This window comes from Cydia pomonella, chromosome 17 (genome assembly GCF_033807575.1).
Source record: "Cydia pomonella isolate Wapato2018A chromosome 17, ilCydPomo1, whole genome shotgun sequence".
NCBI lineage: Eukaryota > Metazoa > Arthropoda > Insecta > Lepidoptera > Tortricidae > Cydia > Cydia pomonella.
In genome coordinates, this window is record NC_084719.1 from 13,158,193 (window position 1) to 13,181,756 (window position 23,564).

Sequence of the window (23,564 nt, forward strand, 5' to 3'; positions counted from 1 at the left end):
TAGTAAAAAAATCAAAATATCACATCTTGTGCCCATCGCGCGGTGCAATACCAAGTGTGAAAGTAACCACTATGATCGGTATTTTTAGTGATAATATTTTTGCACGATACTAAATAGTTTTGGTACCAAAGTGCATGAAAGCTTTCCTTTAATATCCGAGCATTTATGATCTGTCATTGTCGTAATGCTATGGCAGTGCTTCCTTAGCCTATTCTCTTGAACCAAGCAAGTAACTGTAAAGCCCGACCTATAATTAAATTAACTTAGTAAATTTAACTAAAATCACAAGAGCCATGAGCACGCTAAGTCACCATAACCGGGGTCGGGTGTTGTATTAAGCAGGGGGCCCGGGGCGGTCTTGATTGTAAGTCTAAGTCTAGTCTTAGGCTAGCAGTTAGTGCACAGTCGCTTCTTAGTCTAGGTTTAGGCTGTCTGCCTGCCGGCTCGAGCCGATGGTTACTCGGGCCAAGTAAGCAGGCGTCGGCCAATAACAGTAACAGGAGGAGACACAAACCTAGGCAGCGGTGCGAGGGGGGCGGCGCGCGCGCAGTGCATCCGGAGCGCAGCGCGTCCGCGCCGTCAGCGCGCGCGTCTGAGGGTGCTTCCTCGCGGATCTGAACAGATAACAAATGACTGTTAATCCCTAGATTCTTTGAACCGACACTTGGCCGGTAGATAGTTGTTAAAACCATTGAAAATTTAAATTTGATTCATCGATTGTAACTAGTAAAAATATACATAGACCCCTCTATGTTCTTTCAGTCGGCTATAGGCAAAAAACAATAAATTATGTCCCCATACTTAACGGTACGGCAATGTGAGGCAATGGTTTTTAGCGGAGTTAAGACTGAAAATAACACGACATATATACCCAGGTACGTTACCAATTAAAACTAACACAATCTTAAGCTAGTTATAGGTAATATTGTCATGTAAAAAAGTATATCATAAGTTAGGCCCACATGCACCATTCCACTAACCCGGGGTTAATCGGTTAAACCTGTAGTTACCATGGTAATGGTACAATTTGTCACTATGTTAACGATTTAACCGCTTAACCCCGGGTTAGTGAGATGGTGCAAGTGGGTGGGCCTCTGGGCCTTAGAGTGTACTGTTTTAATACATTAGGTATGTTTTTCCGAATTTCTTGCGCTGGTATCTTCTCGAGGTGGACAGAGGTGTATGTCAGTTATTTTTTGTGAATCATAAGCGTTATTGTAATTTTTGACTTTGTTCATGCTAGTATGTAAATTTAATCTTTAATACTTATATGAAGGTAAAATAACTCAAATTTATTGAAACTCACAAAACACACATATTCTGTTGATTATTGATTTTACCGCGTCGTCTCATTAGGCTATATTTAAAATAAATTTCGTTTTGAATGGACCGCAGTCTGACCGCAGGCAACCCACGTGCGATTCATTAGCGCAGCGGTCGCATTGCCTGCGTTCCACGGTCAGATGCCGATGCATTTCTATTCACGGAATGAGTTCAGGTTGACTGGGGCACGCCCACTGTCGTGCGTTCTGGTTTTACCGCTAAATTCGTAAAGACTGCGTAATTGTAGCTTAGGTTGTCCTTGAGTGGCATTTGGAGTAGATCTCTTAATTCAATGTTGTTTTGATGTGGTTCTAATGTCAAGCCTGATTCGGTCGTGAAGATGCGGTAAGATCTGCGAAAGGCGAAGCTTTAGAGTCGGACTAAGATAAGTCTGCATGCCATTTGTAATGACGAAGTGTGGATTGTCATTCTGGTAATCTACTTTCCACGCCTACATTTTTAGTAACATTAAGTATTATTTGTCTTATATAATTAAACTTATAAGTGATATTAATACATAGAACGAAAGCTTAATTAACTTGATATATTAACAACAACGATGAGAGTAAATAATTTGCAAATGATCACCACTTGTAACATACTGATTAAGACAAATAGGTACTTAGTTTTTTTAGCACTATGTATTTTGCGGAAATCAACAAAACAGTATCATATTTAGCAAATTAACATAAATTAAGACATGGTCGTTACATCGTTATTACGCGTTTTAGTTATGACATCGCCATACCAGATCGTTTGCTTCCATCGAAGTTATGTCCAAATTCCGAAATCCGAGTCCTGTCGTCAATCAGTTTGAATAAAAACATTACAATAAAACTATGAAAACGGATAATATCTCGTACATGTAGATAATGAATTTCAACTTAATTCCGACGTTTTGTTTTAGGACGTTTGTGGTGCGTGGTAGTTTATTTTATTTCGTGAATAACTATCTCGGTAACTGGAGAAAATATAAAAAAACATTACAGTGACAACCTCTATGATCAACATAGATTTTCGAATGTTTATTTTATTATATTGCTTAACGCCTCCTAGCCTACAAAGCAGGAGGTCTCGGGTTCAAATCCTGGTAAGGGCATTTATTTGTATGTTCATCACAAATTTTTGTTCCTCAGTTATGGTTGTCTTCTTTGTATTTAAGTATTTATCTATATCTATCTATACCTATATAGGTAGCCTTATTGAGCTTACCGTGGGGCCAGGTCGATTTGTGTAGGATTGTCCCATAATAATTATTTATTAATTTTTATTAATTGGTAAATCAGTTCATAACTACGCCTTTGTACGTCAATTCCTGTAAGTTGTATTTACACCTGTATCTACTGTACAAATTTTTTTTATTGCTACATATTACGTGAAAGCTTGCTGAGTGATTACTACTATTTACACATTCATTTCTTAATACTTTGTCTCAATTCTTCAATAAAAACAATGTGCGAGTGTACTCTTAGGAAAAACAATTATTATAAACTTATTAAAGTGACCTTATATGTACAGAGGGTATTCAGGACATCTGGACAAACAAAGGTCAGGGATATTTGCTTGAAGAAGGTTTTTAAATCGAATCAGTCGACCAAGATTTTGTATATGAAGGGCGATTTCACCCCAGTTTTGTAGGTATCTCAGAACAAACATCTCATGTGACAAGGGTTCCTTTCAAAGAGTACGTTATATAGGTCCTACAAATAGCAATATATACTGCCTGTCTTTTTGATATAAACACAAACATAAACGAGACATATACATAGGTTTTATTGGTATGAAATGATTCTGAAAGAATTTTTTAATTTACTCTTAACCACAACAACACAAATTTTTTGCATTTTTTGCGAGCGCGACCGCAGGTGACAGTTGTGACGTCGCGTCATTAATGCGACGTTTTGAGTTAAAACAAAGTAGTGATACATTGCTTGTTGAATTATATTATATGGAAAAATAAAAGTCGTCCATTTTTTTAAAAACCTATGAAAGTGCGTTAATTAAAGCCTAAACTAACTGCCCTTTGATTATGTGGTCGTATCAAAAATACACGCTATATATTATACTCACGTAGTCCTTACGTTCGAAGATACGTGTTTGTCATATCGTCCGTTGACAACGTAAAGTCACCATCAGAATTCGTTTAATTTAAACCCCTTTTTTCAGTGATATACGAGCTTTGTTTTTAGTCGGTGTTTGTTTTGTAGTTACATATAATGATTAACTGACTAATTATAATTACTAATCTATACTGCAAAAGCCCTTATTTATTGCTGGACCAAAATTTTTGTTGATATGTTTTTGACGCATGTACAGTAAATATGAAATATGATGTAAATATGTAAGTTGTAAATATGAACGTAGCTGTTAAGTATTTACGAAAATCTACGAGTCCTTGTGGAAATTTTATGTGGCTAGTTTTATCGATTGGTAAATTTGTGCTGGGGTTTCCATGGGTACAATACAACGGCTTATTTTATTAGCTGAGCGCCTATACACCAACTAATACTAATACAAAATAATTATTAGATTAAACAGCGATCTTATTTGGTCCAGTTACGTTGTCTGAAAATAAATATATTTTATTTTGTTTCCAAAATGGTGTGTGGTTTATTTACACAACTACAATAATTCGTTCTCCTTCCTTTGGTCCTTGAGTGATGTGTATCACGAGATCCTCTGTAATACATAAGTGTCACGGAAAGTAATCCACGATATTTTTCCCACGTCTAAGAGCATTAATGCTGAGTGTCTGCGTCTGTCATAGACATGTACGTTAATAGAACAGCGTGAGAATGGTACTAGAAATACCACTATAGTAGGATACTCTCTCTTATCATCACATCTTTTTCTAATTTTTAAGTTATGTTGCATACGCATGACAGAATTTAATGATCAGAAACCGATAATAGGAGTTAAAGTGAAGCGAGTTAGCCAAGCGTCTTAAAAATACCATGATACGAACAGTTGGACAGTGCTTCCCATTTGTAGCACTTTTATATAGAGCTTCATGTAAATGACTTCACAATAAACCTTGATGTAATATTTATTCCTTCGTTTTTTTTTATGCAGCATCCAGGGCATTTTTATCCTTAAGCATTTTATTGACTTAATTATTTCAAGAGAAATACACCAACAAAATGTGCGCAAAGTGCATTTGTACGGTCTACCTAAAATAAGTCTTTTGGTTTCTGTGTCTGCACTTAACTCTCTTATAATAAACAGACCACACCAGTTTAATGTACACGTAAGCGTGTATGGCCTACTTAATAACAAGAGAAAGGCCCACTCCCTGTCCAGAAAATTACCAGATACTTACGAAGAAATACGGTAAATAGAATATCTCAATATCTGAAAAGACCGATGCACGATGTTTGACAGATGAATATTGATGTTGTTATACCTCTATGGGCTCCCTATGACAGTTTACCTAATTTTATATGGAGCAATTGTCACGTAAAATGTTTGTAGTTTTGCAAGATTACCACATTAATTTATTTAGAAATGTAACATTGTGATTCTTTTTTAATTAAGCCCAACCAAAAGACATTTGAAGGATCTGTTAGGAACCGTCATTTAACGGGAGGTATATACAGTGAGAATTCAGTATATACCTACAGTACCCATAGTAAACATACCTATTTTGTATTCTGTTCAGCTTAAGTATAAAAAAAAACGAGCATCCCCGTTGAACTGACACCTTCGTAGCGATGCTATCAATTGTCGAAACACATTTCGTGTAAATTACAGCAGTTACAATTGGCTTGAAAGAAATATTGCTGACCTTTCGGAACAAATTACTAGAGGCTATAATTATTTACCTATCTCGTATCGGTACTAGTGTTGTGCGGGAATTATGCCGGGAATATTTCCCTGTTTACCGAAATATGTCACAAACATGGGAAAACAAAAAAGAATGAAAACAAAAGCTGATGTTTTTTTAAATACTATGTTGTAATTTTAATAATATCGATAACTAAACGTGACGTTCTTAACAATAAATTTAAAAATAAAATAAGAACTGTGTTTAGTATTATTTGAGTATGATTTTAATTGGGTATATTTTTACAGTACAGTCCCAGTCAAACTTTTTTTTGTGTGTTTATTATACTATACGTCGGTTCACGAAGCTTGGCACGGGTTTTATGAATACAAATATTGCACAAGCTCTTGTGTATTAACCTACTCCAAGGAAATCTTGGTATTAGGTTACAACATCGCTCGCTTGAAACAAACGACACATAGTCCATATTTTATGTGTGTAAAAATATATAATAAGATTCCAAGGAATATAAAAAATCGATGTCTTAATCAGTTTAAAACAAGTTTGTATGCTTAGTTATGTGGCCTAAATGTTTAAACTATAAATGAATTTTGTAATGTTAATTGTATATAGTAATAGTATTCATGTTGTTCGATAAAACTTGTAAATAGGCTAAGTTTCTGTATTTTGTTGGATCATAAACAATCCACCAAAAATACAGATAATATTTTGCATGCTTGTTTAAGTAGAATATGGAGAACTTACACGTATTCCGCAAATAAAATTAATTCAATTCATTCATCAACATATGGACCAGCAATATCCTATTCCCTTGAACCAGGAGCATTCCTTGCACATTCCATGACGGGCATCACTACGTAGCCCAAATAGAGGACAAAGCTAGCAGAAATGGAAGGTTCTTTTTGAACTCGAATTTAGAGCGCTGGAACGTCGTTGATTGGGCCAATATGTTCTTGCCCGGGAATTTTAAACTACGGACGGAATACTTGCATCGTGAAAGTGATGTCGGAAATATTGGAATTTCGAAATACTATGTTTTTTTTGTAACGTGAAGTCTGTACTGCAGTCGCTAATTGAGTGTACAAGCAAACATTTTGAATGGTTAAAATGCTTCTTTTATATGAATTGAACGTACTCTGGATAACATTTTGTACGGAAAATTGTATATCTGGTTTCATTTATTGCCCGTATCGGATTTACATACTTTTGCTAATTACATATAGGTACTTATAACGGAATAATCACAACTCGTCAAAATATAAGTCTGGTTTTAGTCATCCAAACCAAGTTTGGTCAATTTTTACCACCTATAATACAATTTGTATCATACTCATAAAATTATTCGCAGTGAATAAATAGCTGCGATTGACAACGAAAAGGCACATCTAGGTGGAAATATAGAAACGCATATCTATGTATTTTGAACCGGCATCCACCCAAGAGGCCCTTGATTTCCTCTTTATATTAGGGTCAGCTAGTAACAAGAACTTATAAAGTTTATAGCAGGCGGAACTGTTATATCATTCTGGTAGGTCTTCTGTAGAAGATCTGTGTCCCAAAGACACGTCCGTTCAAAAAATAAATAAATTTCGCTGATATCAATATATATATATAGTCCTCTATGTCGCATCCAACAACGGCGACCTTTACAATTATTTCTGATGAGCACGTATATGGCTCGCACTGTGCAATAACAATTTTAAAAAAAGTATCAAAATACTGTCCTTTTAAAACCTCCATTAGATAACTAAGTACAAAAAATCTACTAGTTAAGAAATAAAGAGCCGTAAGCCCTCCCCTAGTAGTAAGAGACGCATATACTAAAGAAAATTCAATCCATGCCGCTGAAACCCGGGTAGCCGAGCGATTGCAGAGGAGGCAGGTTAAATTACAGCCATGGGCACTGGATGCTTTGGCGACTTTTATTTTCTATTTCAGCTTATAATTAAAAAAAATCTTACCGAATGCGAGTCATGCCATGCTGGCGGGAACTCTATATCGTTCTGCTGGACTTCGTCCACAGGCTCAGGTTCCCTTGAGTTCCAGGTCCCAGCCTTCTGCGCGTCCAAAGACACGTCGTCTTCTTGGGCCGGCGTCTCCGTGCCATAGAAGATGAGCTCCCATTGTGAGAGCGGGCCCGCTGTGGAGTAAGTTGATTTGAATAACACTTTGGAAGTGGTTTTAGTTTTTGGGGTTATACGACAGATGGAGCTGTTCTGTGTAGTAAAAAATCTGAATTGCGCTATCAAGAGTTTCTTTAGGTAAGTATACCAATTTTATAAAATAACCAAGCCCTTCGGTGGCAAAGGTCGGACGTCTACTGGTCAGGGCTTTAGCCGCGTAAGCTGAAGGCGCCACCGCAGGGCATCCTGGTCACTTTTTCTTTAGTACATAACTATGTGACGTCTATTTTATAATTTACAGTTTATAATTTATATCCCAACATCTTGAATAGCATCAGACGCTGATGCTCCCAGACTCATACCGAGACTTGGTAGAACCAAGATCCTGGTAACAAATTTCGACTTGAAAGATACTAGAGTTTTAGATCCATTGACATATATCTAAGGACGGGCCTTACTGGCAATAAGAATGGGGCCAGTACAGCGGTGTCACGCACACGAATTCGAGGCCAGTCGTTCAGGGCTAGTCGTGGTTAGTTGCGTTAGACTGCACGATTGGCTATAATTCGTAAGTGACGCCACTGAACTAGCACCATTCTTAGTGCCCGTAAGGCCTTAGAAATATGTCAATGTTTAGAACAGGATTCGATATTTTATCCAGTGCTCTACCATAAACTAGTCACAATGTTTGTTGGCCAAAGAGAGAGTGCTTGCTTAGGGAATTCGATTTCCGCGGCAATATTTACTTTCTATTGAGTAGGAAACAAAGTGAATGAAGGATATCTTACGACATGCAAAAAATATTATCAAAAGACAACATAAAGATTCCAGGGTCGTTTTATAAAAATATAAAATTTGGGTTTTTACTTTTTCTATCGAATACTTATGGTTCTTACAAAAAGAGATGAAAACTTGTAGCTTCAGTTATAATGTTACCTAGATATAGATTAATTCTAATAAAATAAGGGATGTGAAATATTGTTTTTGCTTTGGGTCGTATAGAAATGCAATCTATAATAGAAATCTAAGGAATCTATGGTAGAAGCAATGCTTTGCAGATACACAACGCTCTAAATTAGTGCTAAACAACATAAATAAATACATTAACATGAACTACGAACTAAAGAACACTGCAAACAAAAGACATTTATGCAAATAAGATCAATCACATCAAAACGAGCTTACTAAGGCAATATAATTAAAATAAAATCTAAAAACACTGAAACGAAACAAGTGTTGAAATCAACATCCGCTACGAAATAAAGTTTAAACAATGCGAAACGCGCCGGAACTAATGTGATTGGCGCGCAGGTCATTCCAACAACTAGGCGAGCACGGGCGGGGCGTGTATGCAGACAAACCAAACTTAGGATTGTGGACAACCCTGAGGCGTATTCTGATTGCAATAACAGGTTGTAAACTTTATTTGGATTTGTTGCGGGAATGATCTGGCAATGTCAAAATGTCACCTTTGACACTCACAGATCATATCCTTAACAAATTCAGATCAAATTCATAACCTGTTATTAAAATTAGAATATGCCTCCGTTTGCAACACACGTTGTCCTCATTTCCTCCCTGGGTATTCACACTGTGGAAATTATTTTTACACATTTTTTTAATATTAACCATAGTTATGCTCCAGAGTTAGTTCGCTTACCTTTTTCGATTTTTTTGATTATTATAATAAAATAGAAGAAACAAATTACATCTTATAAACCTCCTAATTCTTATAATACGATGAATCTATCTTTACCTCTCAGTATCAACTCCTATAATGTTTCCACAATATCGCAAAATTTTCGGCTCTGTTTGTCTTCTATGTAGTTCATCTATTTTAGTTCATTTGATGTAATGACTGATTGTTCCCATAATAGAATAAAATAAAATAATAATTAAAAACGAAAAGAAGGGGCATATCTGTGGTTAATATTCATCAAATTGTGTAAAATATTTCCTATATTGTTAACATTCAGGGAAGAAAATGGTAACTACTGGGAACGCTGGTTCGAACTAGGACATAACCCACCCGCGCTCTTCTCGCAATAACAACACACGGCCAGGCTCAAACTAGCGTCGGAAAATAAAACGGCAAAACGAATCGTGACATGCTGTGTACCGTTAGCTTGCAGCGACGCCGGATAAATTAACTGGATTTTCGGATTGTGCTCGAACAGACTCGTCATCTTGCGCCCTCTGGCATCCGCCAGCGGATCCCCTAAATCCCCTTGCAAGTTTAAACTCAAATCTGGCGCCGAAGACGTCGCTGCTCGCGCTGTAGAGCTATCCGTCGCTGATTGCGTCGCTGGTCGAATCTGCTTAGACTTCTGCGAGTTCCTATTTGAGTTCTTGGAGTTCTTATTCTTTTTCCTCTTCCCTTTCACGACTCCAACCGTATAAGTAGGAAGTACAGGGACAGGTTTCCCTCTGTTGTTTTTCTTAGTTTGGACCACGACGGGTCGAGTGGCGTTGCTCTTTTTGCGCACTATTGGGTTCCGGAAGGGTATGGGATCGTTTTTGGCGGCGGGCTGGGTCGTGCCGTATAAAATTAATGACCAGTCTTGTAACGTCGCTCTGCCTGGGGTTCATAAATGTTACATGACCATGTTAATCACAAGTGTGTAAGAAAACATTACATAATTCAGAAATCATTTATTTTAAAGCATCACTCTTAATTTCGACCTCATGAAAATCATGTTTCGCTATACAAGTTTTTTTTTCTAGGCATAATAATAACCCCAATTACTTATTGATTAGCTAATGATTCACATCAAACAATGAAATGAAATAAACTAAACGATTGACATGTATCATTTTAGTAATTGCCCTGTCATATCGAGATTTTTATACAAGCGTGACGTGCACACGGATGATTCCATTCAGATATTCAATGCATAATGTATCGACGGTAAGTTTTCTATTAATTGTCCTAATCCAAAATTATATTTGTCGGAAAACGCTTTAGGTATGGGATTTCGGAAAAATATACTCTCTGACAAATGACTTCGGAATTTTGCGTGTACCAAGTGCATAACGGATTGTTAGTCAATATAAACATTTCTGCTTACCCATGTAACGTCCCTCGTTGGACACCTCGAGCTGCCAGACACCTATGGGGTTCTCGCCCCACATGTGTACCGACATGAACGGCCATGATGTGAATCCAGCGCGGGACGAGTCGTGAGCCCTGGAGGAAAAATTATACAGTCAGTGGAATTTGGATCGACGATAACACAGATTTAAAAGTAATTTCTTTTGAAGGCCTAGTCAAGTGAAAAACTTAAATAACTAATGTTTGGAAGTGATCACGTCACTTTTTGCTAAACCTGTCATCCAGAGCTTTTGTCCATATACGATTGTCATCTTGGTTACCCCTCGGTGCTTAGTGTTTTTGTCCTGAGAAATCTATTAGATATAATCATTACTAAACAGTAATGATTATATCACATAGATTTCTCAGGACTCCTATTTAGGGTTCCGTAGCCAAATGGCAAAAAACGGAACCCTTATAGATTCGTCATGTCCGTCTGTCTGTCCGATTATGTCACAGCCACTTTTTTCCGAAACTATAAGAGCTATACTGTTCAAACTTAGTAAGTGGATGTATTCTATGAACCGCATTAAGATGTTCACACAAAAATAGAAAAAAAAAACAATAAATGTTGGGGGTTCCCCATACTTAGAACTGAAACTCAAAAAATCTTTTTTCATCAAACACATACGTGTGGGGATAGGTCTTCAAAAATGATATTTAGGTTCCTAATATCATTTTTTTCTAAACTGAATAGTTTGCGCGAGAGACACTTCCAAAGTGGTAAAAATGTGTGTCCCCCCCCCCCCCCCCTGTAACTTCTAAAATAACAGAATGAAAATCTAAATAAAATATATGATATACCTTACCATGCAAACTTCCACCGAAAATAGGTTTGAACGAGATCTAGTAAGTAGTTTTTTTTAATAAGTCATAAAATTAAAAATATTTTTTTTTTCTTCAAACCCATACGTGTGGGGTATCTACGGATAGTTCTTCAAAAATTATATTGAGGTTTCTAATATCATTTTTTTCTAAACTGAATAGTTTGCGCGAGAGACACTTCCAAAGTGAAAAATTGTGTCCCCCTGTAACTTCTAAAATAACAGAATGAAAAATCTAAAAAAAAATATATGATATACATTACCATGCAAACTTCCACCGAAAAATGGGTTTGAACGAGATCTAGTAAGTAGTTTTTTTGAATACGTCATAAATGGTACGGAACCCTTCATGGGCGAGTCCGACTCGCACTTGGCCGCTTTTTAATCAATAACGATACCCCGGTCGGTATTTACATTTACTGTGCAGTGTTTATGAGTTCCCGATAGATCATAATTCACTGAATGTCAGCGTTGTGAAAATGATACTTACAGTGTCAAAATATCGGAAACTGTCAATAAACAAATTTACATAGTAAATATCCTATTTATTTATTTAATTTTCATTGCCCGAAAGAAATACAAACGTAAAAAGGGCGAACTTAATGCCCTATTAAAAGTAACTTGACACGACAAAATGATCTAATTTAAAATTGAAGGATGGTGTGCAAAAGGAAAGTCAAGGAAAATGTTATGTAAATTGAATTAAGGAAAAGGTAGACGTCATACCAGGAGATACAAGAATTTACAATACAGCGACCATTTTTTTGCCAGAAACGACCAATAGTTTTGATGTCTATCTATGACGAATAAAGTTAACAAAAGGTCGTCAACACTTCAGGTACTCTTCACTATTCTGACAATTGACACTTTGGAACTGAAAATTTCCCAAACTTATATTTCCATGTCGGTAAGTAATAAGGCGTCGATATTTACTTGTTGGACCATGTACGGTAAATTATCACTGTGTGGTAACAATTGTCGTAGTGGTAAAACTGGGGCCAGAGACTACCAGTGATCCGCGGATCCCTAAACCCACTGGTCAAACAAGTATGTCAGAACAGAATGGACTTTTTAAATTCCGCGGACTATACTCTCGACCGGCTCGGAATGAGGATTTAATGGATGAGCGTCGGAGATGCGAGTAGTTTCATGTAATTACCACTGTTACAAAACTAACTTCAGGCTTTGCCTAAGCTTTATAACCTATAAATACTGCTGTCTCAACTTTCTCTAAACTTGTAGTGCAGCAGCTAAGTTAAGCAATTTATACGTGTAATGCTTGACTAACATTGCTGTTGGAGCTTTATATCTCTATTAATATAACTTAGCGTGCGTTTGTTGGTTTAAAGTAAGTCTCGTATTTATCTTTCTAATTTAAAAAAATGCCTTAAGGAGAAACAAGTGAACTAAAATAAATTTAAATATATATGACGCCGTAAACCGATAGAAATAAAGAATTACGGTATTTATCAATAGATAATAATATGTTCAAATAAGATCGCGCTAGTAATGGGGCTCCCCGCGGTTTTTATCGATTTATGATAAGTTTTGAGTTGTTACTCCTACATTTGCACTATAGATAGAATTATGAGACAAACGGCTATCGGTTTTTTAATCTTCTATCTTTTTTCTGGCCTGTCCAATTTTGAAAGAAATGAACACTTATTTATTTATGTTCTTTTTAAATATTGTCTATAAAACAGTTTTTTTGTACTCGATTGCGGTGATGGATTTAACATATTCGAAATTTACACAATGGGTTCGTCTTTGACGTCTCTAAAAACTGGACAGAGTTTTTAATTTTAAACTAATTAACACAAAAATTATGGCGAGAAAACCAGTTTTTTGCCCTAAAATTGTCCGACTTTGATGCCAAATATCTCGAAAACAATGAACTTTGAGGTAAATATGGGATAGTATATTGCTTAATGCTGCTCCGTTTTGCTGTTAATATAATGAACTATAAAAACATTAGAAAACAAAGCACATTTATTTACATTAAAGTATTTGTATGTTCCATGGATGTACGAGTATACTGTTGAGACGTATGTCCTTTTAAAGAAATTCGTACGATTAAGTTTCTAATACTAATCTTTCTAATGCAAGGTTAATAAAATGTCTATGTCCAGCAAACTCTTATTGACTTTCGATCCACAATTATCCGTTTGGCGAGAGATTTCTCTGTTAGCCGTTTTTTACAAGCTTAAGACTCAAGTGCGTGCCTTATCGACAAAGTTTCAAAGATAGAAACAATGTTAACATCGATGCCTGCCTTTTGTTTTGTTTCTTGCTAACCCCAAATTAGGCCGAGAACGCATTACATGGTACGATGCCGTAACGACGCCGATACGACGTGTTACGGAAATAAACGGACTTTAACTCTCATACTCAATCATACAAAAAGACTGAACGGTAAGCGTACTCTGAATGTAATAACATGTTATGAATTTGATCTTGATTTGAACTGTCAGAGTCAAAAGTGACATTTCTTCAACCAGAAACGTCACTACTGACACTGACAGTTAAGTATTTTTAAAATGGTTCATTTATTACAAAATCTAAGCGACAACATTTTCGCGGTATGTCTGTCGTCGCATTGTATAACTCGCGTTTTGGTCCTTAGAGTTCGGGTCGTCTCAACGTAAGAAAACATTTGTAGGTAATTGAGTTTCTTTGTAGGTAACAGAATCGAGGTAAAAACAAATATAAACCCGTGTAAGGTCCACCACTAGCGTTTGTGAATCCCGCGTCTTAGCTACAGACACAGACATTTGAGTAAGATAAGGATTGGTAGTCTCTATGGATAGCTATTCTAATCTCACATTATAATCACACAAGGTCACTAGATCTCATAATTATAATCATAATATATTTTATTGCACCATGGTAAAAAGTTGTTACACAAAATACAAAGTAAGTATTAGATACATGGACCCCAGAAACGCGTTGCAAATATTTTCTTAAGCTAAGTATTCTGTATCTGCTTGTCATTAGTTTGGTGGTGGGAAGTATTCTTGTTTTCCACCATCATGGTATAAAAAAGGAAGAAAAGTAGTGATATTAAGCAGAATTCATTATTAAAATTAGGATAATGATGATTGAAATGATAAATATCGGAGACCTTGCTTGGCGCTGGGTGCTATCTAACTAGAGGAATAAAATTAAATATTTTACATATTTACAATAATTGTAGGTTAGAGTCTTTGCGCTAAATAGGCGCGTTTAGTTTGCCAACTTCTCGAAAAACTAAACCTTTGTTCACGTTTTGACAGTTACACATCTTCAAAGACTAATTACACATTTGGGCACGACTCCAGGCTTTTAGGACTTAGGGGAATTACAGTTTGTACAGTTCACGAGTTTTGGGGACTAATAAGCTAAGTTTGATAGGAATAATTTCAGTCGCAAATGTTTAGTTAAACAAATTAAGTTAGCGATTTAAAAAAAAAACCGTAATAGAGGTTTAGACTACGAAGTGTGATCAGATACCGCAATGTAATTAAACAAATTGCATGCAAGTTATGCAATTTTTTTAATTAGGTACATTTCGGTATCTGATCACACTTTTGAATGCAGTTTGCCTTAGTAGTCGGCAATGGAACGTGAATTGCATGCAAGTTCTTGCTAGTCTAACAAGCGTATTCTAATTCTAATAACAGGATATGAATTAGATATGGATCTGATCTGTCAGTGTCAAAAGTGATGTTTTTGGTTAAAGAAATGTGTTGACATTGACAGATCAGATCCATGTGTAATACACATCTAATTCATATCCATTTAATAAAATTAGAATACCTACGCCTGTAAGCCTCGCTTTACGAAAGGCCTTATTTCAGAACTTATTTATCAGATCTTTCTTGTACTCTTTTTGAACGCAAAACGAACGGAGTTATACTTAAGTTTGATAAGTAAATCTGTGTCTCTGCTGCTTGTACTTTGTAGTAACGTAGCTCCCACACGATTAAATGACAGTGCGGTTTTGCTAGTTACAAAGGATTTGTGACATTCCACCGATTTTAAATAGGTGTTGAATCCTCTAGTTATCATTTTGCCGGAGTTATTTATGTTTCAAAAAGTTCTTATTCCCTAGAGCGATTGAATTGAAGTAAACAACAACAAAGATTAAATCTGATCTGAGACAAAAGTGGTTCAGTTTTCACAAAACGTTTAGAAATCGCCGATTTGCGTATGTTTTAATTGGATTTCTGTTGTGTAAACAGTTTGATCGAGGATATTTGCTTGATAAATAGAACGACGCAACGCTGGGATTTGGATCGTAAATAACCATCGAGTCTTGTACATTTGCGCATTATTCGCGAGTATTGAATGGAGGAAATTTAATCAAATTACATTTAGACGCTTTAACATACGCACATAGTATGTCCCACTGCTGGGCACAAGCCTTTTCGTGCGATTAGTTCCAGTGCTTAGACATCTTTGAGTTTTTTCGCAGATGTTTGTAAGTTTCTCTACAATTTTTTTTTCCAAAACTCTCTGTTTACCTTTATGAACTTCTCAGGATTAACTTAATTTATTATAATATACATGTTTTTAAATTTGGATGTTTTGCTTAACCACGCCAAAACGGCCAATCAGAAGAAATACTAAATAGTGATCATATTTCTGGAGTTCTCTCGGCTTTTTGGCATGTAAAGAATGCCTTTATATTAGGCGATTTGTGTGCTCGTTTGACTCCTATATCATAAAAAAATCCTCCTAGAATAAGAAACATAATAAATAGAAAATAAATAACATAATAAATGGGGAAAGGGGAGAAATAGCACAGTTCGAGAAAAGTGCGAAAGAAATAGAGGGCAGAAATGAGTATCAAAACATGACTAAATATTTTACCTTGGAGCAAGTAACGTGACCTCAGTCCCAGCTGGTGACGTAAGAGTGATCTTCAGGTCCCCCCTCCTGGCCGCGGAGAGGGAAACCTTCGCCTGCACGTGCTCCAAGTAGTTGACTCCCGGACACGCGTTCACGTCCAACTGTGGGACAATGGTTAATGAGATACACTTTAGAAGAGGGTGTTTAAAGAGAGCTCAAAGAATACAGGGCTCGAATTAATGAAGCTAGTGTATGCAGGTCTAAACCGGCAACAATGACATGCGTTTGACGGAACAGTGGCGATAGGCCTTTTCACCTGTCTATACAATTAAAATAGGTAACTTATAAAATGTAGTCTAGGGATTACTGAAAAAGGGGATATAGTTAATAGGTACATGATGTTATGACATTCGTTGCGCGCTACACGCTATAGTCCATACGAGTCGACTTGGCATCTTAGAGAGCGAACGGTGCTTATTGTGATAGTTTTGGTCACATTTTCAACTTAATCGCTTTTCATAACTACTAATAGTGCCTGTTTACATAGGTATAGGTAGATTAGTGTTAGGTGCGAGTTCGTATATAAATGTGTTGCTTGTTTAGTGGTCAATGTATGGATTCGCATTTAACACTAGTCAATTTGTAAACAGGCCTTTATTCTAGGTTAGAAAGCGAATGAACGAGACTGAAATGAGAAAAATCTACAAATCGAAAAACCTTTCATGTTTTCTTTGCTTAAAACGTCGCATATACATTTAGAATGCGTTGTATACCTAACAAATGATCGAAACCACACCTATATAAAACGTCGCAGCGTTAACGCAATGCAACGAACTAATGGGACCTCACTGTTAAATATCTTGATCAAACCTGTAAAGTCACGCTGGAGCGGGGCGGCACCGCTCGCTGCGGTTTGGGCGCGACGAGTTCACACGTCCGCTGCGGTGGCACGGTTTTCCAACTTCGCGCCATTCGGACCTGGATACAAAGTTTCTAGGTTAAACATTGCTTACATACATATTAATTATCCCCTTAACTCCCACAGATATACGAAATGTTACCAACTTTTAAATCCCAGGCGTTTTTTTTCATACATTTTGGTATGAGATTTCGACGGCGGTAACTTTTTGCCGAGTGCCGAAGCGATATCGCGGCGATGAATAATAAAAACGAGTGAAAACATTTACGATAAGATTATTATAATGAACTGCGAAGTATTCAAATATAGTGAGTGAAGACGTGTAAAATTGTCTTGAGCGGCACGTCACGTAACGACCGTACCACCATAGACACATCAAACCATTTGATGAAGAAATATTATGTATGCACATACTCCAACCAGAATAAGAATGATCAGTCATAGTGGTACCTACTAAACGGCATCTAAACGCTGGCCCATTATTACGCTCAGCTAGCAAATCGCTATTTCCCGACCTTCAAACTAAATACTAATGTACTGAAGTATAGGTACCATGCCCGCAGCGTCCAGCAGCCCGTAGCCGAACGAGTGTGACACGTTTCTACCCACGCCGTTGACTCGCCACTCGCCGCCGGCGCTCAGACGCTCTGGACGCGCCGTCCGGACCACTGGGGGTTAAAATATGAAAATGTATAAAAAAACAAACTCAAATAATACAACTATAAAGTTTTCATTTACGACGTGCTTGCTTTCATTTCGGTAAAATGTTTACACGACGACACGAGGTAAAATGTTTTACGTTTCCTGCAGTAATGCAGTCGACTGCAGCAGTATTGCAGCGCAAGATTACTTTCGCCCGCATTACTGCTGCAAATGTAAAAGGGTTCCGTTTTTTGCCATTTGGCTACGGAACCCTAAAAATCGATGTTGCTGCCTGGATTTTTGCAGCAGTAATGCAGTCACCAGTAATGTCGCGCTGCAATGCTGCAGCAGTAATGCTGATTAATTAGCTTTAGACACTACACGGTTGTTTTATCAAATTCCGGAAAACTAAATGGAGTAGGTACTGAGTAAATTTTCGTACATTTTTATTTTGTTTTTTTCCTATATCCTTGTAAGACGGGGATTATGTTTAACTCAACCAAATGTCATTTCGAACATCGATCGTCCAAGATAGTACTTGCGTTTAGCAGCAAATGTATGAACTCGCACTAAACACTAATCATATCCATAATCAATATGTAAACAGGCCATACGCTCACAAGGCTCTTACGATATAAAAATAAAAAGCTCAGGAATGCACCCTTGAAATTAACGGAGTTCAAAAAACACGGTGTATAAGAGTAGAAATAAAATAAGGCGCGAAAAAACACAACAAACATCAAGTCCGTTCCAAGTTTTCTTGTTCAACAAAGATTTGATGAAAAAATATACTCGTATTAGCTGTCTTTCTTAGTAGAACATTTTCAAAACCTACGTCCCTAACTCTCTATGTTAGAATTTCCAAAATTATCTTTTAAAGCACACCCATAATCTTATACCTTTAAACGAGCAATTCTTGTATATATATTTCTGTGATCTCGGAAACGGCTCTAACGATTTCGCTGAAATTTGGTATATGGGGGTTTATGGGGGTATACAATCTATCTAGATTACTCTTATGTTTAGGAAAACGCGTGTTTTCGTGTTTTCATGCGTTTTTCTTTCGACGCAGAATATGGTCGCTAATTTCGTGTTGCCGGCCACTGTCCGTCTGGTCCAGCGGGTTAAGACGCGGACTGCTAAGCGAGTGTTACGGGTTCGAATCTCGCCCGGTGACTAACTTTTGTTTTTTTTTATATGTTCAAGTTTATATATAATTTTTTAATTTTTATTGTTTTACACAAGTTTAATTTAGTAAAAAAAATGACCTATGTAATAAGAGAAATTGACAATAGATGGCGTTATTCTGTGACAAGTGCTGTAAGGTTAAAATCGAATGTAAATAATAATAATTGTCAGTTCATATTTTACTTTTTAAATTTATGTAGATTATCACCACCATATTACAATAAATAGTTATAACCGAGCAAAGCTCGGTCGCCCAGGTACTTCAATCTAATATACAATCATTTCCACATGTAGATACTCCTAAAAGTGGCTTTAATGCATTACTTTTACCTAGATTCTTAATGCCTACCTACACTCTAATCCTAAAATCGATCACAAAAATGTGTACATAACGAATGGAAAATCAATATTTATAATAAAGGCGAAATAGTCTAGACGGCTTGGCAAATAAACTATCCCAACGCACCGAATAACCTACAAATTTAACTTAAAATAGATAACCATACATGTGAAAATACCTAGCATATTAAATTGAAAGTTAAGACTATAGTAGGTTGAAATAGAGTAGTATAACTTTAAACAATGAAAATTAGGACACATGAAAATCAAGTGACGATCCAGATTTTAAGGCAGGGATCACCAATTAGTTACTTAAGGGGTCCGTTTTTTAAAATAAAATGAGTTTCTACTTGAGTTTATTAAATAAGCAAATGTAATGTATACGTCGGTGGTCCACATCCGGACCGCGGTCCGCCATTACGTGACCCCTGTTTTAAGGGTTCTCATGTTTACTGTAAATGTTATGTGGTCTAAACACATGAGTGGTTTTGTAATAATATTTATATAAATAAGCTATATATAGTTAGCTAGACATAGTTAAAATAGCAAAATGTACCTTATAAAATAATAAGTCAACTGAGATAAACCCGAAAAACTCCGTCAGGAAGGAGCGGTACCTCCTAACACAAGTATTGCTATACTTACCAGGAGGTATCCATTACCAATATTGTTTAAATTCTAATAGATACCAAATAAACTATTTTGATTTTTGTTTTTTTTTTTGAGTGTGTCAGCCAACTATGCAAGGTAACTTTTTGCCACACCGGCTTCGGAAAATATAATGCAACTTCTTTTAGGCTATTTGTGACCCTTAGCTAATCTAAAATCGATTTGATGGTGGTGGACAAGTAGTTTGCAAGATAAGGTTCTAAATGAATCGGGTAACAAGTTAATAGAATCTAGCAAATTCAATGTGTAAAAACTTACTTAACTCACTTAAAAGTTTTATATACATATACGTTATAAATAAAATAAAATTTTTTTATTATTTTCTTCTCACTACTTTTAAAGGCTGCTTTTAGTAATAACCAACAGGGGGTGCATTTGCATACAAGAAACGACGGGAAGTTATACAACATCTCTCTCCTCAAATCAGCAAAACACCGCGAGGACTTCTTCGTCGACAGTCTCTTGTTTGCTGACGATGCGGCTTTTGTGGCAAACTCTGCAGCTGATTTGCAAAACATCATGGACAGGTTTTCCCGGGCATGCACTTTGTTCTCCATGTCCATCAATGCCAAAAAGACAGTCGTATTAGTGCAGGGGAGTGCGGAAACACCCAGAATACTGGTGGATGGCACCGCTCTGGAAGTCGTCAATAAGTTTTGCTACCTTGGGTCGACTGTGTCAAACAATCTCTCGCTTGATGCAGAGATCGATATTCGTATTGTCAAAGCAGCGACCATGTTCGGGAGGCTACGTTCAAGGGTGTGGTGTAACAAACACCTCACTGTTAGAACCAAGATGATAGTATACCAGACTTGCGTTCTAAGTATACTCTTGTACGGAGCAGAAACCTGGACGACGTATGCAAAACAGGAGCGACGGCTCAACACTTTTCACATGCGCTGTCTACGCAACATTTTAGGCATAACTTGGCAGGACAAAGTGACAAATCAGAGGGTTCTTGAAAAAGCGCAGCTGCCCAGTCTTGCCGCTCTTCTCAAACAGAGACGCTTGCGGTGGCTGGGGCATGTGCACCGGATGGAATCCTCTAGAATACCTCGACGTGTCTTGCTTGGTGCAGTTGCGTATGCTAAAAGGAACGTTGGAAGACCGATGCTGCGCTTTAAAGACTGTGTTAAGCGAGACATGTCAGCATTTGAAATCGACCACCATGCCTGGGAAACTAGCTGAGGACCGTGATGGATGGCGCAAGCGTGTTGTGGAGGGGAGAAAGCTATGCGACCAAGCCTGGTTTACTACGTTAGATAGCAGAAGGTGTCGCAGAAAGCAAATCGGGACTGGAACCTCAGGTGGCATGAGCTTTCTCTGCCAAAAATGTGGGAGGTCGTGCCGCTCACGCATCGGCCTCCACAGTCGCCAAACCCGTTGTCTAAACAGCAATGCTTAAATCGTCTGCAATAGACGCAAAGGCCTGTGATGATGATGATAAATAAATATAACTAATGATAACCTTTCCTATGGATCTTCTTGATTGTAAGATGACTTCTAAAGGCACCGAGATAAAAGCTTACTAATAAATAAGTTGGATGTGTGTAATAAATTACTTTCATGTATTTTTATACTGTGGTTCGGCCGAGCGCGCTAACTTGGTCTACAGAGTGCTGTAATTCTAATTTTTCGAGTAACTATCGTCCATTTTTAGATATTTTTTTCTACTCCCTCGGTGCTACAAAATACACATGAAATATTCTGTTGCAATATTTATATTATTCTAGCAAAATTCTCTTAGGTAATTGTTTTTTACATTCTATCCTGAATATTCCTGAAATGTATCTAGTTTTTTATTGTTGTAGGAATACGAGTATCTAACATTCCTAACATGTCAGACCATGCGTTAACTTTATATCAAACAGAATTTTAGCAAAAATTTTAAAGTTGAATTTTGTTTGTGTTGAATTACTTTTTTATTTTCTTTGTATGCTCAAAAATATATTGGATAAATCTACACTTGTCTATAAATACAAACTATACGTATCGATACGTTATAAATAAAGTGCGTATGTAAAATAAATAGATATTATAGATAGAATATTCAATATTGGCACACCTTAGTAAAAGGATACAAGAAAAGAAACAATTGATTAAATGTAAAGGCAGACAACAGGCGGTCTTATCGCTAAATAGCGATCTCTTCCAGACAATCTTTAGGTGACGGAAACAGAGAAGTTAATCGAAAAAGTAGGTCTTGCTAAAACGTTATGAAGCTTACATTCACAGACACAATAACAGTGAATAAACATACACATATAAGAAATATAAATAGACATACATATAAATATAATATATAAAATTACATTAAACAGCTATATAAAAAAAAATTAGGCAAGGGAAGATTACTTTATTAAGGGAAAAAATAACTCTGCCAATATTTTTTTGTGATTTTATTATTGCTTTTAAGCCTTGATTTACTCGTAAATAAAATTTTATCAAACAACGCGTCAAAACTTTATTCTGTAACAGCTTAACAAAAAGTGATGGTTCTTTATGTAGAACAATTAAGACTGTAAAAGATATACTTTTGAACGCGCATTTTAGAAATGTATCTATATTAGGAAAAGTCATCCCGAATATGAGATACTTTTGGCGCGTTAATTCTTCACTATTAATGATGCTGACTGTACGCCAGTAGATAGATAATTAGAAAAATAGAATACTCTTTATGCACACCTCAGTAAAAGACCTCACGTCACCTCACCTCACCTTAGTGTTGCTTTACTTTTTAAGATGGGGTAGGTGAGTGATACTAATAAAATAGTGACCTAGACTGGGTCAGTGACCATGCTTTATGTGCACTGTCGTTAAACATAAGAGATTTTTATCAAAATGTCAACTGTCAAGATGCTGGAAATCTCTGAAATGAAATGACAGCACAAATCGTACTTTACATTTTTTTAACTCCCAAGACATGATTTCCCCCGGCCCAGTTTTTCCTCGTTATTCTTGCGATTTTTCTAAAATTAGAAAACGTATAGGGAAAGTTGGTGAAAGGTGTGCAAACTAACTTTATTTTCCTCTATATCAGCGACCATGTAAATCATGAACTAGCGGAGCTAATATGAAAACCTTGGGTGGTCTTCTTTGTAGAAAATTAATAATTCACTTGCACCGTCTTTCGTTACACGTTGCTTGAGATAGCTGAAGCTAGACATACTTTGTAGCGGGTTTACTTTGAAACACGATTTTAGATTACATGTTGTGTAGGTAAAATTCATAATATATTAGTATCCCAATGAGTTAAGATTGCAGCGTTTTGTTAAATGGTGAAACTCGGTAACGAAAATCTACGAGTATAAAGTCAAATTATAATTATGATAAGTTAACCTTTCGTATGCCTTGTCCCGTATACCTACATCCCAGACAATTGTACTGTTATTTACAATTTCAAGGTTATTAAATAAATAAATAATAAAATCATTTATTGCAGACAACATTTGATCCATACGACGGCGATTTGAGAAGTCAGTGACTTTACAAAACAAATATCATTTTAACATGTAAACTTTTTCTGAACTCCTTGGTAGCTCGCAGTTTTTTTTTTTAAAAGGCGGAGCAATAAAAAAGTTGTTGAGGCATATGTCAAATACCATCGGAAAATTGTTGGAAAATGGAGAAAAGCGAATTTCGTGTGTTAATTAAACATTACTTTTTACGTGGAAAAACTATTAAAGAGACTGAAAACTGTTTAAAAAAATATTATGGGGAATCTTCTCATGGAATGGTACATAAGTGGTTTACAGAATTTCGTTCTGGACGAACCACTACCAATGACGCAGAACGCTCTTTCAAATGATACCCCACTTGACCTAGTCACTAG

General features: G+C 36.5%; 1 protein-coding gene across 4 annotated transcripts in view; it reads right to left on the reverse strand.

Annotated features, from left to right (window-relative positions):
- LOC133526766 (furin-like protease 1) overlaps positions 1–23,564 on the reverse strand; it is a 409,795-nt gene that overhangs the window by 8,590 nt on the left and 377,641 nt on the right. For 2 of the 4 annotated variants that reach the window (XM_061863486.1, XM_061863487.1), the window contains exons 10-16: positions 17,447–17,562; positions 16,846–16,953; positions 15,997–16,136; positions 10,299–10,417; positions 9,350–9,808; positions 7,069–7,247; positions 515–614 (exon numbers count right to left, since the gene is read on the reverse strand). In XM_061863486.1, the coding sequence (XP_061719470.1) occupies positions 515–614; positions 7,069–7,247; positions 9,350–9,808; positions 10,299–10,417; positions 15,997–16,136; positions 16,846–16,953; positions 17,447–17,562 (1,221 nt within the window). Of the gene's footprint in view, positions 1–120; positions 615–7,068; positions 7,248–9,349; positions 9,809–10,298; positions 10,418–15,996; positions 16,137–16,845; positions 16,954–17,446; positions 17,563–23,564 lie in introns of those variants that run through there. The other 2 variants (XM_061863488.1, XM_061863489.1) reach the window with 2 other exon arrangements.